This window comes from Strix uralensis, chromosome 1 (genome assembly GCF_047716275.1).
Source record: "Strix uralensis isolate ZFMK-TIS-50842 chromosome 1, bStrUra1, whole genome shotgun sequence".
Lineage (NCBI taxonomy): Eukaryota > Metazoa > Chordata > Aves > Strigiformes > Strigidae > Strix > Strix uralensis.
This window is the reverse complement of record NC_133972.1, coordinates 22,763,056-22,785,416: the sequence shown is the minus strand read 5'-3', so window position 1 is coordinate 22,785,416 and position 22,361 is coordinate 22,763,056. Positions and strand designations below refer to the sequence as shown.

At 41.9% G+C, this 22,361-nt stretch overlaps 1 protein-coding gene across 6 annotated transcripts in view; it reads left to right on the top strand.

Annotated features, from left to right (window-relative positions):
- The window catches only part of ZDHHC3 (zDHHC palmitoyltransferase 3), a 34,630-nt gene extending 12,364 nt beyond the window's left edge, over positions 1–22,266 (top strand). For 5 of the 6 annotated variants that reach the window (XM_074859297.1, XM_074859314.1, XM_074859332.1 and 2 more), the window contains 5 exons: positions 2,379–2,503; positions 5,736–5,832; positions 7,691–7,772; positions 9,522–9,652; positions 18,298–22,266. In XM_074859297.1, the coding sequence (XP_074715398.1) occupies positions 2,379–2,503; positions 5,736–5,832; positions 7,691–7,772; positions 9,522–9,652; positions 18,298–18,540 (678 nt within the window). In that variant the 3' untranslated portion in view covers positions 18,541–22,266. Of the gene's footprint in view, positions 1–2,378; positions 2,504–5,735; positions 5,833–7,690; positions 7,773–9,521; positions 9,653–12,305; positions 13,960–18,297 lie in introns of those variants that run through there. The other variant, XM_074859340.1, reaches the window with a different exon arrangement.
- The last annotated feature ends 95 nt before the right edge of the window (positions 22,267–22,361 follow it).

The window sequence follows — 22,361 nt, the reverse complement described above, 5'->3', positions numbered from 1 at the left end:
CTGTTTTCTCCACATGGCAGATCTCGTGTTTGTGGCTTGTCGTGTCTTGACAAACAGGAAAGCTGGAAAAGCTGGTTTTAGTTGTCTGCCTTGGCAAGTATTGCTTCAGCAGAATGGAGCAGAATGGGTGGTGTTTTGAAAAGCCATGTTAACCATCTCTCATAGTAGTGATTTAGTTGAGTGTATTGGACCATGCTGAAATAAATATTATATGAGCATGCTAAGAGCTGACAGTTCTTAGGCAAGTGGGGAGCATTAGAGTCGTAAGACCCCCTTGTATGTCTCCGTAGGATATTGCTTTGTGAGAGATCTGGTCTGCTGCTTTCTCGTCTTTCAGCTAGTGGGGACAGTACAGTTTAGCACCATGATGCTTATTTTGAGCGGCCTGTGATGGCTTATTTTGATTAATAACCTCTGGACAGTAGATTCAGTTCAAAACCACATCTCCACTAGTCAGTGGAAGGAAAAACAAGCTTAGACTCCTCTTGGCCCCTTCCTCCTGAGTGTTGTTGGTGCTGTTGGGAATGGTGGTGTGCCTCTGATACTTGTAATTATTCCTTCCAAATGTTATTTCCTACTTGAAACCTTGTTAGGTACCATTAAAGCTGCAGTGTAATCTTTGTTTCATAGTTACCAGCTCTCCCAGAAGCCACAGGAGTGCAGAAATGGCTTGATTTGGGGTAATTTCACAGTTTATGGTAAAGACTGATGAATTGCACGCTACTGCTGCTGGGCAGAACTGTAAGCAGTAGTTGAGGTTCTGAAACTTCTGGTCATTGGACTTGGGAATAGAGGTTGCAGCAATTTGTTATATAGTTTGTATCCTAGGGGTTCTTGTTGTTGCTAATTACTGGATGTTGTGTGGCTTTAATGTCTAGGGACCTTCAGGTCACTGGAATTATTTTGCTGAGTTACCAGGAACTCTTCTGAAACAAAAGCTGTATTCTGAAGCAGGCTGGGCAAGCAGTGTTGGAGAAGCAGATACAATCTCTATGCAGAGTAATTGGGAGAAGATATGTTACTTCCTAGTGTGTGGTAGGATTTATTTGTGTGTATGGTGAGAGCCAGTGGGACTTTGGTGTTTTTTTTTTTTTTGAGGAAATCAGCTAAGCAAAATGGAGGAGAGAAGATAAAGTGAGGGGATGCAGCAACATCTGGCAGACAGTGTGAGTCAGGGATGAAGGAAGCTGCCGGGACGAGGGGAACCAGGGGCATGTCTAGGATCAGAATGAAACAGAAAGCACTGCTGAGGCAAACAGATAGAATACTTACGATAAAAAAATGAACACCTGAATTCGTCAGAATTGATAGCATGTGTCATGCTTTTCAGGAACTGCTTCCTGTGGATTCTTGCTAAAAACATTCCTAAGGTTTTGAGCTTTGCTGCATACTAAAGAGAGAGAACATTGTGTTGGTAATTTTTGAATTGGTCAGGCCTGTTGGGAGGTTTTTGTGGAAAAACCCAAAGACTGCTCAAGAAAGCCTTATAGTACTGGTTTAATGTGCACCTCTCATTTATGTGTATTATTCCTGTTTATTGCTCTTAGGAGGTTGTATAGTTGTGTTAAAAAGAGAGCTGTTTCATCAGAAATCAGTTAAAATACCACATCCCTGGTTTTATTTCAATATAAAAGCCTTACATCTGCAGAGGTGCCTTTCTGCCACTGTACCAGCACTGATTTCTTATAACACATTTCATGACTCTCTTTGGTTTTGGGGTTTTTTTTTGAGCAAATTTATGGCCCTAGAAAGGCTGGAAACTCTTGAGCTCAGGCTCCTGCAGCAGCTGTTTAAAGACACATATTTTAAGGTGAAACTGCACAGCCAAGAATGTTTTATCTAGTCTTATTCAGGTGGGAGGATTTTTAGTGTTCACTGTTTGAATGTTAAACCCTAATTTAAATAACAAATACACAATGGAAGCATAGCTATAAATATATGAGGTGTTTACCAGCAACTCTTAGTGTACACAATGATACTACTACAGTAGCTGCTTCTACTGGAATAAAATATCTGCAGTTTGCAGTTTGTGATATGGAATACTGGCATAATAAATACGTTGATAGATGTGAAGAGAGGATTCTTAAATATTTTAAGGTTACTGTAGGATTACAAAAGACTGATTGCTTAAGTGAGGATTTGGTGATATTTAAAAAAAAAAAAAAGCAAACCACCAAAATGACGTTTAAGTATGTGGTTCCGTATATTATGACCTCAATTTCTTTTCTGAATCATCTTGCTCTTCCTGAAACTGTTGATCTTAGGGAAGTTTTTATTTCTTTCTCTTCCCTCCTCTCCCATAGTTTTATGTCATCCTATTGTTCTTAGCACTCATAATGTCCACAGGTTAATCTTCTGGTTTGTTTTTTTTTCTGCAGGGTGCTGTACCCAAAGGTAATGCCACAAAGGAGTTCATCGAGAGTTTACAGCTAAAGCCAGGACAGGTGGTTTACAAGTGCCCAAAGTGTTGTAGCATCAAACCTGACAGAGCACATCACTGCAGGTAAGGTCTTTTCTGAGGATTGATCTTTTATCAAGACCTCAGGAATCATCCAGTGCTCCTTGATCTAAATTATTACTGGAGTCTGAGACTGGAGTGGTTAAACTGAGAGATTGGCATCCGAATTCTGTTGTCAACAGTGCCAGACACATTTGAGCTTCTCTGAAAAAATCTCAGGCCTTTTCTGACAAGTTTTCATCTATAGCAGATTGGGGCCAATTCTTGCAGACTAAGAAACACTTAAAATGAATGCTGCCTTGACTCCAGACCTGTAATTGACATAAATTTTCGTGTAAACATGACTTAAAAAGAGACATTATATACCAGAATACATAGAAATCCATAAAATGTAATGTCTCTCAAAAGGTCAGTGACCTTCCTATTTTTGTTTTTATTCACAGACTCATTTGTCTAACTTTAGATTCTATTTAGAAGTGATATTTAAGTTAGAACTAAAGTTCAGGTAACTGTATTTTTTTAAGAGTTTAGACTTCCACGTTTTCACTGAGTACTGTGACTTTGTTTTGTGCTTTGTGATAGATCAGTATGCCTACTGATCTGTCATGTCCTTTCTTTTTCTGGTAGGATAAACTTCCCTGAAGAGAGTGTCTGGTAGTGAGCTTTTTAGTACTAAAGGCAGTGAGCAAAAAAATAACTACTTCCTAAAATTCTCTTCTACTTTTAAAGCAAGCGAACCTGCTTTCCAGTAAGTAGTTAACAAGTTTGCACTGGTGTCCCTTCCTTACCTACTCAAAACCCAATACATACTGAGAGAGCTCGTATCAGGGTTACTGTTAATTCATGCAGGGGTCTTGTGGGAGGGAAGTATGTGGTACTGAGCTGAACAAACTTGTTCTGCTGTTTGCATTTTTCATATTTATTTGCAGAGCTTTAGTTTGCAAATGGTTTTCTTTTGTTGTTGTTTTTTATTTTAATCAAAATCAGGAGTTGGTTATTCAGCAGGAGCAATGCGATCATGCCTATCACTTATTAATGCTACTGTAAAATCCCCTCTGACACTTCTTCAATTATGAATGAAACTTCGCATCTAAAATGCTGTCTTGCTGATGACTCGCAGCGTAGGTAAATGAAAAAGACTCTTTGGCTAAACACAAAACCTCGTCTCCATGGTCCTTTTTTCTATGCTTTAAGATAACTTTTTAGATGTTAAGGTTTGGGAAACTGATCCACTGAGCGCTGATGGTGTTGAGAATCTTCAGTCAAACATTTTTTTTGTGGGGTCGGGGGATTTATTGGACTTTCACACATCAAGGCTGTGCATATGCATCAGCAAGCGATACTGCTAGTTGTGTGTCTGAGGGGCCAGAGTGCTTTTTGATTCATACGCTATTTTGTGAGTCCCCCATGCCCAGCAAACTACTCGTGCCAGCATTTGGAAGTCATGTGGTTGAGCGGGGGGAGAGTGTCTGAGTATGGATAATCCCTGCTGCCTATAGTTTTCAGTCTTAGTTTCTGTGTTTCCTTTTCCACCAGCTAGTTTCATGTTCTGCCTGTCATCCAACTGCTTTTGGTACGTATGCATGGAATAAAACATCTCCTCTCATCCTTAGCTACCTCCTTCATGAAGCTCCTCTTTGGCTCGTCTGCTTCAGGTTGTCCCTCTGGGGAGCTAGGACCTGGGAGCGATTGGAGGGGTTGCTTGTGTACATACCTTTTCAAGAGCCCAAGGGAAGTGTGTGGGCCTCTGCACGCAGTAAATTAAACCACAGGGAGGCATCCTCCTGCTTTACACCACCTGCCCTGCCTCCCCCCCCCCCCACCTTTTTTTTTTAAACCAGTATGAAGTATGACGTTATCTGACAGATAAATTGTTTGTACTGTGCCATCTTATTTTAGTCCCCATTTAGCCCAAAAATCATTTCAATCTGCTTATTCTAGCAAAACGAGGCTTTTCTTGTTTTCCACTGCACCTAGGGCTGGTGGGTAATAGGGTACCTGGGCCTGCCCGAGGAGAGGCAGCTCCTGATCTGGTCCCATGCTGGGAGGCTGGGGCCTGCCTGGCCAACCTTTCATTTAGGATCAGGGCTATAGCAGCTCATTTGTTTTTCAGGCATGGCATGTATCCTTGGGGATTGCCCCCTCCCACCATGTAGAGTGAGTGCAAGGCTGTTCTTACAGAGAGGTTTTCTGTTATTTATTCATACGTGCTTATAAGACGTGTTTGTTATCATTTGAGTTCCCCTTAAGCATTTGGGTGTTGAAGTTTATTGTTTATATTAAGGTCAAAATATTTTTTGTTAGAAGAAGAAAAATAAAATTAGCAGAGCCCTCGACCTTTTCTGTTTCAGTGCTGCCAGAATTGTTCTGGAATGGCTGTTTCCTTTCTGGGGCTATTGTTTGTTTGTCTTGGGGTTTTGTGTTTTTTCATATTTGATTTCTGTGCTTGTTTGTGCAATGTGGTATCAGGAGACTGCCTTTCGTCTCCTATCATATGAGAAAGCAGCAGAGAAAAAGACTTCCTTTATTATGTGAGTTGGAACAGTTACTGACTAAGCAAGAGAATAACGTACAGACAAAGTAATAATCTTTTAATTATTTGACTTCTAGCCACAATGTGCATGCTGGCAAGAATTTGAATTTTGATTTTATTAGTCTGGTTTTGTGAAGTGCTTTAACATCTAATTTTATGTTGAATGTATATTGTGGTACTGTCTTCCTGATTGACTGCCACAGCTGGTTTATGCTAGTATGTAGCTTACCTTGATGTCAAGAATCTTTTCTAATGCTTTAATTTTCTTTTTTGCAAGTTCCTGCTACCAGCCAATGTTGGTAAATAAACCTTAGTCTGTTATTACCAACTCTGAGAAATATCTTTATTCATTACTGCTTTTCATATCTTACTGTTTTTTGTTTGGTTTTAATCTCTGGATGTTTTCACAGACCAAATAGGTTAAAACTAAACTAAGATTTTTTCCATCTGCCTGAATGTATTGTTGAAACCATATTTTGGCAGAACCACTGATGTGGATATTATGCTAAGGTGTCTTACTTGGCATTAATTTTTTACAATGGTGATTTGGGATTGTATGGTTCATTTTGAGCAGACTTGCTCAAGTGAGCAAAGCACAAATATAAATGTGGTGACCAGTAAATTTATTTAGGTTCAAATTTCACCTCTGATTCTTTCCTTTAATTTCTGTGTCCCCCAAGCCCCTGTGAAATCTTGTGTTCCTGGAATGAAACGTGCTATAAATAAAGACCTGTATTCTTTCAGTGTTTGCAAGAGATGTATTCGGAAAATGGACCATCACTGCCCGTGGGTCAATAACTGTGTAGGAGAGAATAACCAGAAGTACTTTGTACTGTTTACAGTAAGTATTTTGCAAGTGGTGTTAGAGATTGTCCAGTGGGCAGCGCTGAAATGCTGTGTGTAGTCTGTGAGGCAGCTCCAAAGACTGGCTTTCTCTTCTTTCCCATTTCAGAAGAACTTTACAGGGAACTGTTGCAGACTTGTGTTTCACTGATTAGGGAACACACACTAGACAACAACAGGAAAAAGGCATCACAGGAAGTATTTGCCAGGGTTTGGTGAGGTTTGTGTTGACAGTTGTTCAGCACCTATTTCATAATTTGAGTAGTTTATTTATTGTGGAGTTGAGCTCTTTGAGGTGTGGGCCATCCTTTTACACCGTACTGTGGCTGGTAGGGTCCCAGGCCATATGTAGGGTTCCTAAATGTTGTAGTTGTATGAGTACCTGTGTGGGATCATATAATAAGAGATGTTGCCACATCTTAAGCGAGGAGTGGGAAGTCTGCATCCCCTTTGGCAAGAATTATCCACCTTTTACTTGCAAGTGGTTTATTTTTGTACTTGAAAACCAAGGAGGTGTTTGACTTTTTGTACTATATCTGTGGCATCATGAGTAAGAAAACAGGAGTGCAAACTTGAATACTATATATTTCTGGAAGGGTTGAAATCTGTTTCATCAAAGCAAACTGTAAATATTCTGTGGGAGTAGCGTGAAGATTACAAGGCTGAGTTTTAGTGATGCTCTGTTTTATTAATAAATCTTTTGAGACATCTGTAGGTTTGAGGAAGAATGTTCTCATATTACCAAGTAACAAGGGGGAGATTTTCAATCAAATGGAAAGGCTTACTGTTCTATGGTGTGGTTTGTTAGGATGTGGATTACAGAACAAAATGAATCCTGTTTTCTTCCCTTGAGTGAGTTTTTTCATCATGAGGAGTGAGCTAGGTGTTTTAATCCCATCGAATGGATTTCTGTTAAAACTGACATCTACTTTCAAGCAGGCTATATTAAACACTTAATGTAGTTGAGAGAAACAAAGTAAGGGTTGCTGGTTTTCTTCTTTGTTATTCTTTTTGAGACCCAAGGAGGTGAAAGAACATCAGCATGCTCAACTTGAAAGGAAAACCAAAATACTCTCCTATCACCTTTTACTGCTTCCGCAGAGGTTTCTTGTAACAAAATATCTCTCACTTCTAATATCTTCTGATCTTTGTCAGAGTCTGTAGGTTCAGGAGAATCATCTTTTTAGCCCTGTCTTGGTAAATTGTAGTGTATGTGTAGCATTGCTTATAGTTTAAAGCTTTTTGTTACACAGCTAAGACCTAATTTAAAACAAAAAGGATTAAGTATGAAGTATTAAAGCTTGAGAGGAACTTTCCATGCTGGTGTCTGCCTCAGGGAAAAGTACTTATTAAAAACAAAAACATTTTTCTGAAACTCATGCTGGAAAGGAGATAAAGTGCATTTTGTGGCTAAAACAAATTAGCTATTGTTTCTCTGGGAACTTATAGTGCTCTCAAGAGCAAGGATGTAAGCTTTGACAACATTATACCTCGATGTCAGAGTGTTGCTGTTTTCTGAAAATTGTGCTCTAGTCGGCGGAGATAAGGACAGTAAGCTGCGTGGAAGGCGGTGCTGGGGCACAGGAGCCTGGGTTTTATGTCCAGCTGGCTTTGAATTAAGGAGCCTCCCTCCTGTTCACTCAGAGCTGTTAGTAAGGCCAGAATGAGTCCATGTAGTCTTGGCATTTGCCAGCCTCAGGGTGCTTGTTTAGGGGGGTTGGGAGGGCTTGGGTTTTGGGATGGTTTGTGGTTTGGTTTTTTTTGAAGTCTTAACACTTTGCTTTATTTAAAGTGTTTAGAAGATTTAGCATTTTGGTCTTTTACCTGATACCTATATTACATTCTTTATTTTTCAGATGTATATAGCACTGATTTCCCTGCATGCTCTAATCATGGTGGGATTTCATTTCTTGTATTGCTTTGAAGAAGACTGGACAAGTGAGTACTAACAAAATACCTCAATAAAATATCAGATTAGCCTATGAATAAGATTTTATAGTTTGCTTGTAAGGCAACCCTTTTTATTCTGGTTTCAGAAGAATGCTATCAGGGCTCTGCTATGCTATCTCAATTTTTTTTTTTTAATGATCAATCCTGGAACTTCATAATTCCTTCTGACCTGCTGGGATCTCTGTCCCGAAAAGTCCTGTTTCAACTTAAGCCTGGTAATGCCTAGGGAGAAGCTGAGATGTAAAGACACCTAGATAGTATGTGTGCAATAACCTACTGTTGACATGAACACAGAGATAATTTCCTGAATGCCAACACAAGATAAGAATGTGTATGCTTTTTTTTAAAAAAAAGTAATGTGAATCATACTTGCAAGATTGCCAGGAAAACATGCTAACCCAGGTCCAAAAATCTACCCTCACAAGAACAAACAATTCCTTTCCATTAAAAAACCCAAACAACCCCCATTAAACAAATGAAAAACCCCAGCCCTTGCTCTGGAGCAGCCAATGAGTAAATTTTCACAAAGCCTGTTGAGATGTGTTTTTAAAAACACAAATGGATATAGGAAATCCTCTAGATAATGCTGAGGCAAACAGCAAACTGTCAAAGAATGTGTATGCAGAGGTATGTGCTGCTTGTGGATTTTTTGGAAGAGCATTAGCTTAGTTTTTCTTGGAATTTCAGTTGTGTCATTCAATATAATGACCGGTTTTAGTTTATAATACTGCAGAGGATGGGTACATTTACACATATGAACTGAATTTGACAAGGTTGTTCTGCAGTTCAAAACTTTGTAAAACAACTGCCAGCTTGAGAACATCTAGATTTGAGTAAGTGGCCAGGGCCGTAGGGGAAGGATACATCAAAAGATAGTTTCCTTTGCCCCCTTTCTCAGAGCCTGTATCTGTGGGGGAAGCACTTTCCCACCTGTCCCAGGTTTAGGTGGCAGAACAAAGCTGTTAAGAGAGATGGATCTGTTGTTCCAGCTGCCTTGGATTTGTGCTGATTTTGGTAGCCCCTGATTATGGTATATCTGTTAAATCTTAACATCTCATGGGAAAAATAGGTTTTTCTGGTGATACTCATTCTTGGATTTCAGAAAAATCTGTTCTGACAGCACTCAACACTATGATTTTTGCCCTAATAACATTTTCCTTCCTCTTCCTTTCTTCTGCTCCTTCTCAGATTTTTTTTTTCAGCTCTTGCTTGAGTTTGTACTATAGAGCATGAGGAAAAATAAGAATTGGTTTAACTTGCCCTTCTTTAGGTTATGACTTAGAGCAGTTATGAAAGGAAGCATACTCTGCTTTTATGTTGGTGCTACAGAAATAATTATCCTTGTGTCCTGACCACCAGCTTGAGATTTCTAATGGACTTTATCACTTTGGAAAATCCATTAAGATTAAAGTTGAAGAGAGAAGCTACAGGTGAAATGGAGCAGGGTGGAGTCCTAGCCAGTGTACTGGGGAAACACCAAAGTGAAAGAAAGTTGCATTCTTGAAGTGTTGCAGGGGTTTTACTGGTTTTGCTTTTTTTTAAACTTTCAGGAATAATCATTTCACTGTTGAATATCCTCAAGAATGTCAGATCTTCCCTGTGCACCTTTTTGAGAATGTTGATCATATAATTTATTGTGACAGTCTGAGTATTGGAAACTCATGGCTTAGCAGGTGTTTCTCAGCTGCTGCATTACCTGATCTCTCCCCTTCCAACTCCATTGTTTTGTCTTTACAGAATGCAGTTCCTTCTCTCCACCAACTACAGTGATTCTTCTCATCCTCTTGTGTTTTGAGGCTCTCCTATTTCTCATCTTCACCTCAGTTATGTTTGGGACCCAAGTACACTCTATCTGCACTGATGAAACGGTGGGTGCCTCACTCGCTCTCTCCTTTTCCCTGTCTCTCACCATTTGTAGGAACAGTGAAGGGCCACAGGGTTTTACCTCGTTGCACGGGGAGTTCATGTATGTGTACCCTTTGAGGAAAGATCCAAGGTAATAACTGAGCTGGCACAGTGCTGGATTGTGCTCTCTGAAGGTTACTGTGAGAAGTAGTGTGCACTTATGTATTGGCTGGGATGCTGTGTTGACAGTACCTCTGATAAGGCAGGCATTGGTAACCGGGATTACTCTGTAGAGAGTGTTTGTCCCTGTGGATTCAAGAACCTTTTTCCTCTAATTAAATGCTTTTACATTGGTATTGTCTGAAATTCAGCTGTGTGTCCCCTGGTGTCACTATTTACAGCTTTACATGCTGGAAAGCCAAGATGAGTAGGTGGGGGAAGGATACACACACACGCGCGCGCACACACACACTTCTTTTAGCCTAGAAGGTTTCCAATTTTAGCTGCTTGTTAAACAGTTCAAAAACGCTTGCTGGAGGGAAAAAGAAAAGGGAGTGGAGTAGGCTTATGGAAACCTGCTGAGTATAGTCTGCTGCAGAGTCACCATGTCGTCCCCAGTTCAGAGATGGCACAGTAGAGGTTACATAGTAGTGTTGCAGACCGTCGTATATCCCTGCATTTGCCCACTTCTGTAAAGATGGAGCTGGTGAGTCCTGGGGATGTTCCCACACTTGTGAATACTGCCAGCCTTCACCAAGCATGCTCAGATACCTGAATTAACTGGAGTGGTTGAAGAGAAGAGATAGTCTTAAACAGGTGCCAACTCTTATTTCCTTCCCTGCCTTCCTTTCCCCTTCACTTGTTTGCCCATGGCCAGTTGAAGCTAAAACAGGTACTTTTGCTGCCGTTGGAGAGCTATGACTGGCATTATAGACTGTAAGAGCCCTTTGTGCCTGAATTTTTTTGCAGTACTTTTTTTTTTAAAGCTTGGCTTCTGCAAGAGGCTGATGTTCACACTGTGGCTCTTCTGTGTTCAGAGGAAGACCTCAGCTGTTCATTCTGCTGGGGAGAGCCCCAGGAAGAAGTACAGTGTCATACAGAACAAACCTACTGAGCTTGAGTTTATCAATAAGCATGTAAATTACAGTGTTGCCTGAGAGTTCATCATCTGTATTTCTCAGTCTTTGAAACCTATCAACAATTTTTAGAAGCTGTTTTCTACAGCTGGGCACCCAAATAAGTCCCCCAATTTTCCCTTCGCTTCAACTTCTGGGAACTCATAGATGTTAAATGAACAATGCCACAATTTAAAATAGAAAATGAAATATGGTGTCCCCCTGTTGGGTTGTGGGTTTTCGTTTTTGTTTTTTAATATGTATGTAAGGATTTTGCTCTGTAGGATGTTTCATTGATTTGCTAGCATTGAGCTAGCTGTGTCTGGCAAGCAACGTGTTTTGAGCAGAGGAGTATTTCCAGGTGAAATTCTTCCTGGCATGATCTCTTGCAGTGTTTTACTCCATATTTTAGAGTGTTTACTCCATATTTAGAGTCTTGCCCTTTCTCACCTTCCTCTTCCAATCACTGGGAGACCTCATTCCCCATCTTGTGTACGCTGTCCCACCAGGATGGTTCCTTTTTGCCTGAAGGGACCCAGAACCATAGTATTTTGCTTTTGACATTTGCCAGGGATCAGCACAACTCTTACAGTTGACCCATGTTGTGTTCTGCAGAGCTCCCAGAATCAGTAATTTGAGACACGTAGATGCATTACAGTGCATTAATCCGTAGCATGAGAGACACACGTAGGTCAGGAGAAGCTTACCTTTCAGAAGATCTGAAGTTAAAGAACAGAGTGATCTGCCTGCTGCTGCGCCCCGTGGAAGAGTAATGCTCTCCAGTGACTGCACTTGTTTGTTTTGCTTCTGTGGCAGCCAGGCATTTCCTGAAAGACCAAATTCACGTTGTGGGTTTTAGACACAAGACAGATCATTTATTTTGTTTTAATCATTGACTAGTGAATGTTTCAGCTGATTGCTTGATGGTTTATTTTTGTTCTCCCTCTAACCTTTACTAAACAATGCCAATCATTTCTCTCAAATCGGTATCTTATTTAACCCTTTCTCCCTGCTGTCAGCCCATGCATGTTTTAGCAGTGATTCTAATGAAACATGAAGAGGCACCAGGTAGACTCAGCTACACTGAGCCATGGGCACTTCCTGAACTTGCTTGGTGAATCTGGAAGCATTACAGAGTTTATCTTTGGGTTTGTGGGTTGTTTTTTTTTTTGTCTGCAAGCTTATAATGGTTTCCTCTAAAACTTTTCCATCTGGTTAGCACATAATACTTTCAGCCATTAAAGCACATACTTTTTGTTTGGTTTTAGGTGGTGGTTTTTTTTAATTGACATCAGAGGCAATTGGATGGCAGGTCTTAAAAGGTTTATGAAATATCTAGGCCTGAACAAAACGAAAGTAATGTTATTTCCAAGGAATACTTCCTATCCTTAATATTTTTTTAGTATAAAACAACCAGAATAAAAGGAAAGGCAGTCTAGATGCATTTTTATTTTCTTACTCCATCCTTTGGATAAGGGGTAACTGAGAGTAGACCTTTCCCCAAATCCAGAACTACAAAATCTGAGTGTTTTGACTGAAAATGTGATATTTCTGTTTTCAGGGAATAGAACAGTTGAAAAAGGAAGAGAGAAGATGGGCTAAAAAAACAAAATGGATGAACATGAAAGCAGTATTTGGCCATCCGTTCTCTATAGCATGGCTTAGCCCATTCGCAACACCAGACCAAGGAAAAGCAGACCCGTACCAGTATGTGGTCTGAGGAATTCCTGACCAGCATTTCCACTAAAATAGAAACATATTACAGCACTACTGTTATAAATTTTCCATGAATGTTTAAAACAAAAAGCAAAATAAACTTTTTTTATGTCTATTAAATGGCTGATAATTGCAGAGGAAAAAAAAGCCCTGTATTCCACAATTTTAGATAATTCTATATCTCTGGCTGAAACTGCTGCTGCTTTTTTTTTTTTCTCTTTCTTGTTTTGTTTTTTTTTTTAATCTTGTTAACTTTACTGGCCTTTGTTTCTCTCTGCTTTCTGTATGGCATAACTAATGTGAAGGGGATCCTCTTTCTCTGTTGTGACCCGCCTCTTCTGAGTAGATTCTCATGCTGTCTCCTGACTGTGATGAGCTCTGTGGAAGACATATGAGTGCCAACAGCCCTACACAGACACCTTTGGACTTCCTGAAGGAGCATATTGCTCTTTCTTAAGTGAACTTGAACGGGGAAGCAGACACTTCACTTACCCAAAGGTGCAAGACGAGAACGCAACACAGCAAAAGAGCCAGTTGACCTGGTGATCGCATACAGTTAAAATACTTAAAACAAACGTTGCCAACACCAATTCCCACCCCACCTTCCTTTTTCCTTCCAGCCACAGGACTGATTCCATCTTTCTGGCATTATTTTGTCTGTTCCCTCCCTTGTGTGCAGGAAATTGTTGCCCTCTTAGGATAACTGTGGCAGATTTAGAAGACTCTTTGGATTATTAAATGCCTTACACTTGCAGGAAAGAAAGAAATCTAATTTTCAAGTGTTTAGAATAGCAGAATCATCTTGTTTGTGTGTGTTTGTCTTGGAAAATGACTTGTTAGAACAATGCCTGCTAAACAGTGTTAATGTGAAAAACTGACATGAATGCCCAGATAACTATAAAGACTAATATTGATGGGATGTGCAGGTGTACCGGGGTGATTGATTCTGTATTCTTAGCATTGCCCTGGTTTAGAGCTTTGTAAATCTTTTCTCATATTTATGCATACACGTGTATGTGTGTAAACGCACATATATGTGTGTTTTAAATTGGGAAATACTTATGGTAAGGAGCATGCATGCTGTTACGAACTGTGTGGTGATGAAAGTGGGAGGGACAGAAGGTATTCCAAAAACGGGTAGAGCTAAACCATTCATAACTACAACTGACTTCTTGTGTTCAGGCAGGAATTTTACTACATTTTTTGGATCATGACTCCCATGGGCTCATCAAATGAATTGCAAACAATGGAAACATACAAATCAGCTGTGTCCATGACTTCCAAGGAATCTTTTCATTCCTTGGTTTAAGATAAAATGGTATTTTTTTGGAAAATGACCTGTTTAGACTGCTTCAAAGCCATGGGGGAAGGGAGGGAAATCAGGGAAGGAGAAATTTAATGGATGTCTCATTTTGGAAGTAATGTGAATGCTGCATCTTTTCAATCTGTCAATGCTTCCATATGGAAAACAAATGCAATAAAACTTTTCCAAAAACTTGTTTGCTGTTCTTACTTTCTTTCTTCATTTCAAATGCTGGGAAAAATCTGTAACAGTTTTCTGAACTTTCGCTTCTCTATGCAAGCAGGCAGAAGCATATAAAGGTTAACTGAGTGTTCAACTTTTAAGTTTAAAAATGAGTTAATCGCTAATATACTAATCTGTTAATTAGTGGTTTGATTTTGTCATTTGGAAGAGGCTTTTAGTAACTGCTCTGCTGTGTAAGCGGGCTGCTTCTGCAATCCTTGCTCAGGGCTAGATCTTCAGGAGTACATTGTGATCTGCAGGTCTGCAGGAGGGAGCCACAGGCTACACTTGTGCCCGAGTGGGAAGGCTCCGTGAAGGAAACGTGGCCTTTGTGTACACATTTCCTTAAAGAATTAAAATTCAGGAAGAGTTTAGGTTTTGTTTTTATAGTGCTGATACTGCTGATAGTGGAAAGCTATTGTAAATAAATCTGTAACTCTGCTTTTAGTATGCAATGGTGTTTTTCAGAGAATGCTCCCAGCTTAATACTTAAGGGCTGGATCTTTGTCCAGGATCAGTTCAGCCAGTGAGAGACGTGCAGGTGGTAACTCGAACTGGTAGAGAATCTGGCCCTAAAGCTTTGTTGACGCAAAATCAGATGTATTGAGGGGAGAGGCTTTAGTCACCTAGGCAATTAACGAATGCATCTCTCTGTACAGTTCCTTGCATTAAAAATTGTTTTGATAATAAATTCCACGGGTGCACATTCCAGTTATGGTTTATTTTAGTTACACTTATTCACTATGCATTTTGGAGGAAGACTGGTTATGCTGTTCCAGCATTTTGACCGTTGCGAAGGAAGGTGTAATTACTCAGTTTTTCTTGTTTCAAACAAATGCAAATTGTTAAACAGTGTATAGTGCTGATATTTTCAGTCAAACTGTTTTCATTTTAAAGGAGGCATCATCACAGCTTGCAGAAATGTCCATTGGTACCTGTTGTGTGTGTGTCTCAGTAACTGGGGGTCCTCAGTTTTATTTGCACTGTATGACTTGGTGGTGCAATTTGATGCAATTTGAATGATACTAAATGTGGGTCAGTATTAATATGAGAAAGGCAGACTTACTGATTTGCTCATGGAAAGTATTTTCTCAGGCAGGACTACCTGATTCCAGGTGCTAGTTCTGTTTCAGCGTGGCCAAGAGGAATTGAAGGACAAATTTGATCTGAGCTGGGGTACTACCTTTTTTGAAAAGCTAAGTGGTGCTCCAAGCAGAAATGAGTGCAAGGAACTGCACTCATTTCCCCAGAGAAGCTGTGGCTGCCCCCTCCCTGGCAGTGTTCAAGGCCAGGTTGGACGGGGCTTTGAGCAACCTGGTCTAGTGGAAGGTGTCCCTGTCCATGGCAGGGGGGTTGAAACTAGATGATGTTTAAGGTCCCTTCCAACCCAAACCATTCTGTATGATTCTGCTGTAGGGAAAGTCTGCCTTAATCATCATTTCTGATAGCAATGCTTCCTGTGCCTTCCCCTTACCAGACAGATTGTTACAACACTTGTCTCTTCTGTTTGCTCTTTCCTTTTGGATTTTAAAAGTGTATTAAAAGAAATGAATGCATTTCTTCTAACACACAAGAGCTGTCCTGCAGATTGCTTCTGGGGCAGGCCACGCAGCCCAGCATCCTCCCCTGGCGCTGCACAGGAGCAGATACCGAGGTCAATAGTGGGAGAAACAGGGTCTGTCCTACAGCATCACAGTGGTAACAGGTCAACCTTGTCTTTCTGTCCCCATGTTTGCAACGTTGTACCTCTTACTGAAATGGGAATGTCCAGTATTTTATATTTCTCTATGTATGTCTTCTCTTTTCAGTATTTGTTCAAAATTATGTAATTTGGAATAGTGACAGATGATGCTTTCTGAGCACGGTTGTTTTTTTAAAGTCAAATAGCTGCATGATGGGAAAAAGAAAAATGTGTTGGTTTAATTTGAAATACAAAATTCTCACTTTCTAAAAAAAATCGTGAGAGATTTTGGGTAAATACATTTTTAACAAAGTTTCATTAAACAGTAATAAATGTCTTCAACAGTTGTGCATTCCTTCCATCCCCCTTAAATTTTTTTTAAGGCAAAACCTTACACCCACTGACTGTGTGGCAGTCAGCCAAAATCAGACCAGGATACAATTTTTAAACCTTCTGCTCATTTTCAATACGTGCCCTGAAGGGATTAGCGAGGTCAGGCTGGGAGAGAGAAAGTATGCCCCTGCCTGCTCTGATTAACTGCTGCCTAATCTGGCATTACTACAACCTCACCCTGACCTTGCTTATGGCCTTGATTAGCAGATACGGTTCAGAGCAGGTGAACAACGTTTTCTGGGGGAGCGAAGAGAGGGGTTGCTGCCCAGAAGTGTTCCAAGATCCTTAATCCCTATCTAGGTGGCAACCTGCATCAAACCAAATTATGCACATGACTGAGGGCTGGCTTGTGCTGCCGGGGAAGGGTTTAAATGCTTGGTGTCTGTTTCTCCACCTGCCCTGTGCTACTTGTTTTCCTTCTCTCTAGATACTCATGTAATAAATGCAGCCACAGTGCCGGTTTGTTACTAATGCATTAGAAACCTCTGCAGTTTACGAAGGGACAGCCGACAACCAAAGGTGGTCTTCTGCTTTAAGCTGCAAAAGCGTCTGCCTCCTGGTTGCGCAGCCGCAGGGTGCTGGCACCGGGGTATCCTGGAGGAAAAGCACATGGTAGTGCTATAAAATGCTTTGCCAAGGCTCTGCTCTGTGATGCCTGAGCACTGCTCCTCTCCCCGCCTGCCCAGCAGGGAGGGAAGGACGGGCAAGACCTGCCACAGCACCAAGTGTCGTGTCCCACGGAGCCAGAGGCTGCAAGGGATTTTCCCTGGAACAGTCCAAGCTGCACGTCTGCAAGCTTGGGAGCAGAGCGAAGGGACACGTGCCTGTGCTTAGCGTGGCAAGACACATGTTTGTCCTTCAGGGCTTGAATTTTTCCTGGAATTGCATCCCTTGAAGTCTTCAGTTTTGGTATTGCATCATTTCTTTCTGCAAATTCACTGCTGTATTTCTCTTAAGTCAGCATGAGAAACGAGGCATGAATGAAGGCTCGCAAAAGCTTTGCACGTAATTCTTCTGTTTATGGTGTGTTTTCTCCCGGGCCTGCTCGTGCTGACTCAGTGTTACTGCAAAACCAAGCTGCTGCTGCATCGAAATGTCGTGTTATTTATAAGGCTTCCTGTGAGCACAGCTGTGGTGCCACTGAGCTGTTACGTGTATTCATTTCCCCTCCTGCAAAGCTTTGAAATGTTTAGTGGGCTTTTAGGGAAAATCTGCAGAATTAGGACGTGGCAAGTGTATTTTTCATCCAGCTCTTCTAAAACTGCTCTTTTAAATGGTTTTAATTGAATTTGCTCTTTTTTTCCTTTCCTTGAGTGTCTCAAAACTTGGATCTAGTATTGTTTCTCTAAGAACAGAGTTTCTACGTGGTCACTTGTATATCATTGTGAGCATATCATACACAGCTGTAGCTCTGACTCTTACATGATACAGAAGATGGCCATAAAAAATTGTGCCCTATTTCACATGGCAGTAGCCTTAAAAAAAAAATTCTTAGTTGCTTATTTCTACATGGAGAAAAAAAAATCGCTACCCAAATTTGATGGATCTGTTATTTAAGTAAAATCAAAATGTTTGTTTTATTAAAAGTGATATTCTTGGAGGGAGAATGAATCAGAATATTGACTGACCAAGGCTCCAGTCGCGTTTTGAAACCTCTGCTTCCACCTGTACAGATTTCCTCGCCTCCCAGCGGGTATCCAGCTTGCATTGTGATTTGTTAAATGGAAATTGTGTTCTTACTCTGTGACACAGAGTAAGCTTGTTCTTACATCAGCTTCTAGTGACAAGCCTAGATATGGCCGTGGTAAATTCCTGGTTACTGGAAGAAGTTGCAATATTTTGCCTGTATCTGAACTATTGTGAAAATGCCCAAATAAGGTGAAATTTTAAATTCTAATTGTATTTTGTTACTCCTTGGAGGGATTCAAAAATGGAAGAAAAGGTTCATGTTTCCAAAAGGGATGACTTTTAAGAAGCCATCTCTTCACCATAAAAATCAATAGCAACTGATACCGAAATGTCACCGAAATTCAGATTGTCCATGAATTTGGTCTTGTCTTAGGGTTTTGTTTTTAAGTTTGGGTTGAAACTCTCAGTAATGCAGTACATCTGTCTTCATTGTTAATTAAAACATGAATAATATCCTGGCTATAGGTAGGCAGTTTTACATGTGCTACAGCAGTGCTATATATACCTGCTATAAATGTGAGATGACCCAAAACTCTTCTCTTCTTGCAGGGTATTGAGCGTCTTAAAAATCAGAAGCCAACCTGGGAGAAGGTCAGCGGCTGGGAAGGAATGAAGCTGGCATTCGGTGGTGCCTTCTCCTTGGGTTGGTTCAACCCTTTTTCGAACCTGAACTGCAAGAGCCCAGCGCCCTCTGAAGTGGTGGCAGCAGCTCCTGCATCTGCAATAATGACCCAAGAAGAAATCGAGCAGTTTCTTGCTCGAGACGTTGCCGTCCAAATGTTACAGGAATAGGCAAAAGATCCTCCATGATGTCAGGAGCAGCTTTCAGTTGGTTTTTTTTTAATAACTACTCGTGCTGGAGATCCAAGGGGTTGTTTTTTAACATACTTTTGGTGCATTAAAAAATTCAGGAGTATTTATCTGGAAGCCAGGTACAGCACTAGCAGAAGCAATGCAAATCTCCAGAGAAAGCTGTGTAAGTGATGAGATTCATAAGCTCCTTTTTGGACCTGCATCAACTGCTTTATTGAGCTTTTCATACTTGGCCTTTAAGGAAAGTTTCTAGTCATCAGATCGGTTGGTCCCAGCTTCCAGGAAATGTGCAGTCCTAAGGAGTCTGGTTAATCTTTTGTTCTTAGCAGCCTTTTGGAGGGCTAAATGATAAGCCCTGTGCAATGGCCAAATTAGCCCAGCTCTAAAGGTTTTCTTGAAAAACACATCCTTTTTAGCTCATCCCATGGATGCTGCTTCTGGATCATGAAAGCTGCTGGTGCTGAGGTCTTAGCAGAGGTGGGGTACGGGGCTATGGCCACAGCAGATAAGCGAGCTCACCCTGTGTGTAATTCCTTTGGGCTCTCAAATATCTCCAGGGGTAAATTTTAACCCTCTGTGCTCATGGGGCTGCCCAAGACTGGTGGGGCTTGCCTGAGCAGTGTTGGAGCCGGTGGGCTGCTGGTGGTGCCGGGCTGGCAGGAGCGTTTGCCTGTGGCCAGCGTAGCCGAGAGCTGACAAGTATTGGCTGGGTTGTCGAGCTGCTGGTGGGGGGAAGCTTTTGCCACGGCGCTGCGATTCGTTAGCACCTAGGAGGTGTGGAGCGGGAGCGGCCTGGCCGAACTCTGCAGCTGGTCTAGGCCAGGCACTGGGGCTGTTTCTGCAGTGAAAGAAGAGAGGGAGACTTGAGCACCCTGCTGATGGAGGTACTGGCTCTGTCCATTTGACTTGTCTAATTTAGATGTGTCACTTTTTTTCTTTTCTTGATAGATAGAATTAGCTGAGAATGAATAATGCCTCTTAATCTTACTGGGTTTTAATGTACTACTAGTACTTGCCATTATGTGGGGTTTCCTTACACTAATTTTGCAGCCAGCTTCTGGTGAATGTTGGTGAACCATAGAAGGAACATGCATCGCTCAAGGAAGGCGTCGCTGCAGGTGGCAATAGTTGCAGCAAAATCATGCAGAGGTGACGTTAGCCACTGCATTCAAATATGCTACAAACATTTGACATGTTCGAGATGTCAGTGTAGTTTTGATTTAGACTGTTTGTCAATTGCTTTTTTTTTATTTCCCATTGTCTCCATTAGCTTAATTGTCAGTAAATTTTGGAGGATATTAGAGACATGCTTCTGGTTTTCCCCCCACAGAACATGCTGGACTTTATCTCCCCCTCCCCTGTAACATGGACCAAAGATAATTGCTTCCTCTTCAAAGTAAGAAAGGAATTTGGGGAATGAAAGCATGGTATTGTGGAAGAACTATATGAAGTTTTTGTTATTTATAGAAGCAGTACCAAATGGAATTTGTGCAAGATTTTTTCTTTTTTTCCCCCAGAAAAGCATCATATGTATTAATGGTATGGCATTCAGGGCTACTGTGGAAGGATGAGATTCTCTCCTGGACTTGACCTCTGCCACAGCAGTCCCTTTTTCTGGCAAGGGGACTGGGAACAAATGGGAGTGCCATGACTGTTGGAAGCACAGCGTGGCTAAAACCCAGGGGGTACTTCCAAAAAGTCGTCCCATCCCCTATCCGCTCTGGATGTCTCCTCTTTGTCAATGCAAAATAGATTTAGAAAAAATCATTAGGAACTGTGTATTTATACAAACCTTTTAGGTAAAGGGAAATACCCTGCAACTGGGGTGTCCTCTCATGTCATTTAGACATGAGGTCTTGAATGTCTTTGCCCTGTGCAGCAGTGTGATAGTGAGGGACGAGGCTCTTCTACTTCTGCACCAGCCTACATTCCTCTTTGTCAGCGTTCCACCGGAAAGGGACATGAGGGACATACAGGCATACAATAAGGGATTTCCTATAGGGAGCAATAGGGATGTTGAAGGAGGACAAATAAGAGTGCCCTTTTTAGCTCATATTTTCTAATTTTGGCTTGCTGCTTGGCCTCTACATCCAGTTAACATCCCTGCCTCTGGTGCCGTGTCTGCAGTGGGAATAGTGCTACAGCATCCTGGAGGCACAAAGTAGTTAATGGCTGAAAATCACCTTGAGGCAGGCGCATGGGGACATCGGCTTGGGAGAGACCCCTTTGTGCTGCCTTTTGGTGATGCTTCTCAGGGCGCGGACCCCACTTACATGGCTTTGGTTAGGCACAGACAGAGACAGTGTATTTCCTCCTCCACTCTCAAAGCTGGTTCACCTCATCATGAGAACAGGTGTCCTTTGCTTCCTTTTCCCACCTCTCATGTTGTTCCTCAAGTGCTGGCATTTCTAGGTTTGTTTTTTTTTAATAGCTGAATCAGAAGGGCAGTGTGAAGAGGACAATGAGAGTTAGAACAGTCGTCTCCCTTCCTCCCACAGTGCGGTTATGGTCTGCGTGAGAGACAGGGACATGTCCCTGTGCCTTACACAGAGCTGTGGGCAGCCAGCCCAGTCCCGACTCTGGTGTCCACCAAGACCTTGTGGGGTGACCTCCAACGTCCAGTAAATCAGTTCTTCTGGTATCTCCTGGCTGTCAGTTTCCCTCATCCCCCTCTTCTTCCTCCCCCCCTCAAAGTCCCAGTACCCCTTGGTACTCCTCTCTGTCTCAGTATAATGTGGCAACTGTCGGAAATTGCAGAAGTCTTCACAAGTCAGAAAAATCTGTTTTATCCACAGCTCTAGTATAAACCTCCTTCCTTAATGACTACCTTAATGACTAGCTTGAGACCAAATGGGATTTTCATGAAATTGAAACCAAACCCACTGTTTTCCTTCCCTTCCCTCCACACGCTCCTTGCCCCTTGTTAAATTGTGCCTTCATCTTCAGGTCATGCTGCTGTGGTCCTGGCCAGCTCACCAGGCCCCAGGGAAGATGCTCCTTGAGAGCACGCTTGTGGTGCCACAAATACGGCGGGCTGGGGAGGATGCTCCCCCTGCACTGCTCAGTGTGACATGGTCTGCTAGAGATCCTATCCCTGCTCCGGCATGAGGTGTTAATACACGATGGACAGGGTCATGGCAGACGTGGAAAGTGTACTTGTACTTCTTATCTGGTGTCTTCTACAGCAGGTTTTCTATGCAAGTAAAGAATTTACTTCTGTTGTAAATATATATATTTTGCTGTTTGTAATTCCTTTTTATGCCTCCGGTCGCTATTGTACTTATTAAAGAACTAATACTTCAAGGACCACCTGTTCCTCCCTTCCCCACAGGCACCACACACATGGACCCTGCACCCACTCTGCCTGCGGAGAGGGGCTCCCGCTCCCTGTTGTGCCACCACAGGAGGTGGCCTTGCGGGGACCCAGTGCTGCCACAGGGTGCCGGGACCCGATGGGCAGAGGGGCAGCAGGGGCTGGGGCAGCCTGACCACCTCTCATGGCTAAACAGCCGCCTGGGCGCCCCTCTGGGGGTTCCCCAAATCTTTGAAACACAAGGGAGTGGTCAAAACCTTTCTTCCTCCTCCTTTCCTTCCTCCTCCGTTTTATGGGCTGGCACATAACGAGGTGCAGTCACCGTTTCTTTTTTCCACTCTACAGCCCTAATGCTTGAGCATTTACCTTTCAAATAAATAAATAAACCCTTATACTACTGTGTGGCTCAATATCCTCTTTCCTCACCGAAATGCTGGAAACCCCAGCGCCTGACTGCTGCTGGCCACGTTGTGGCGATGCCGTGGGC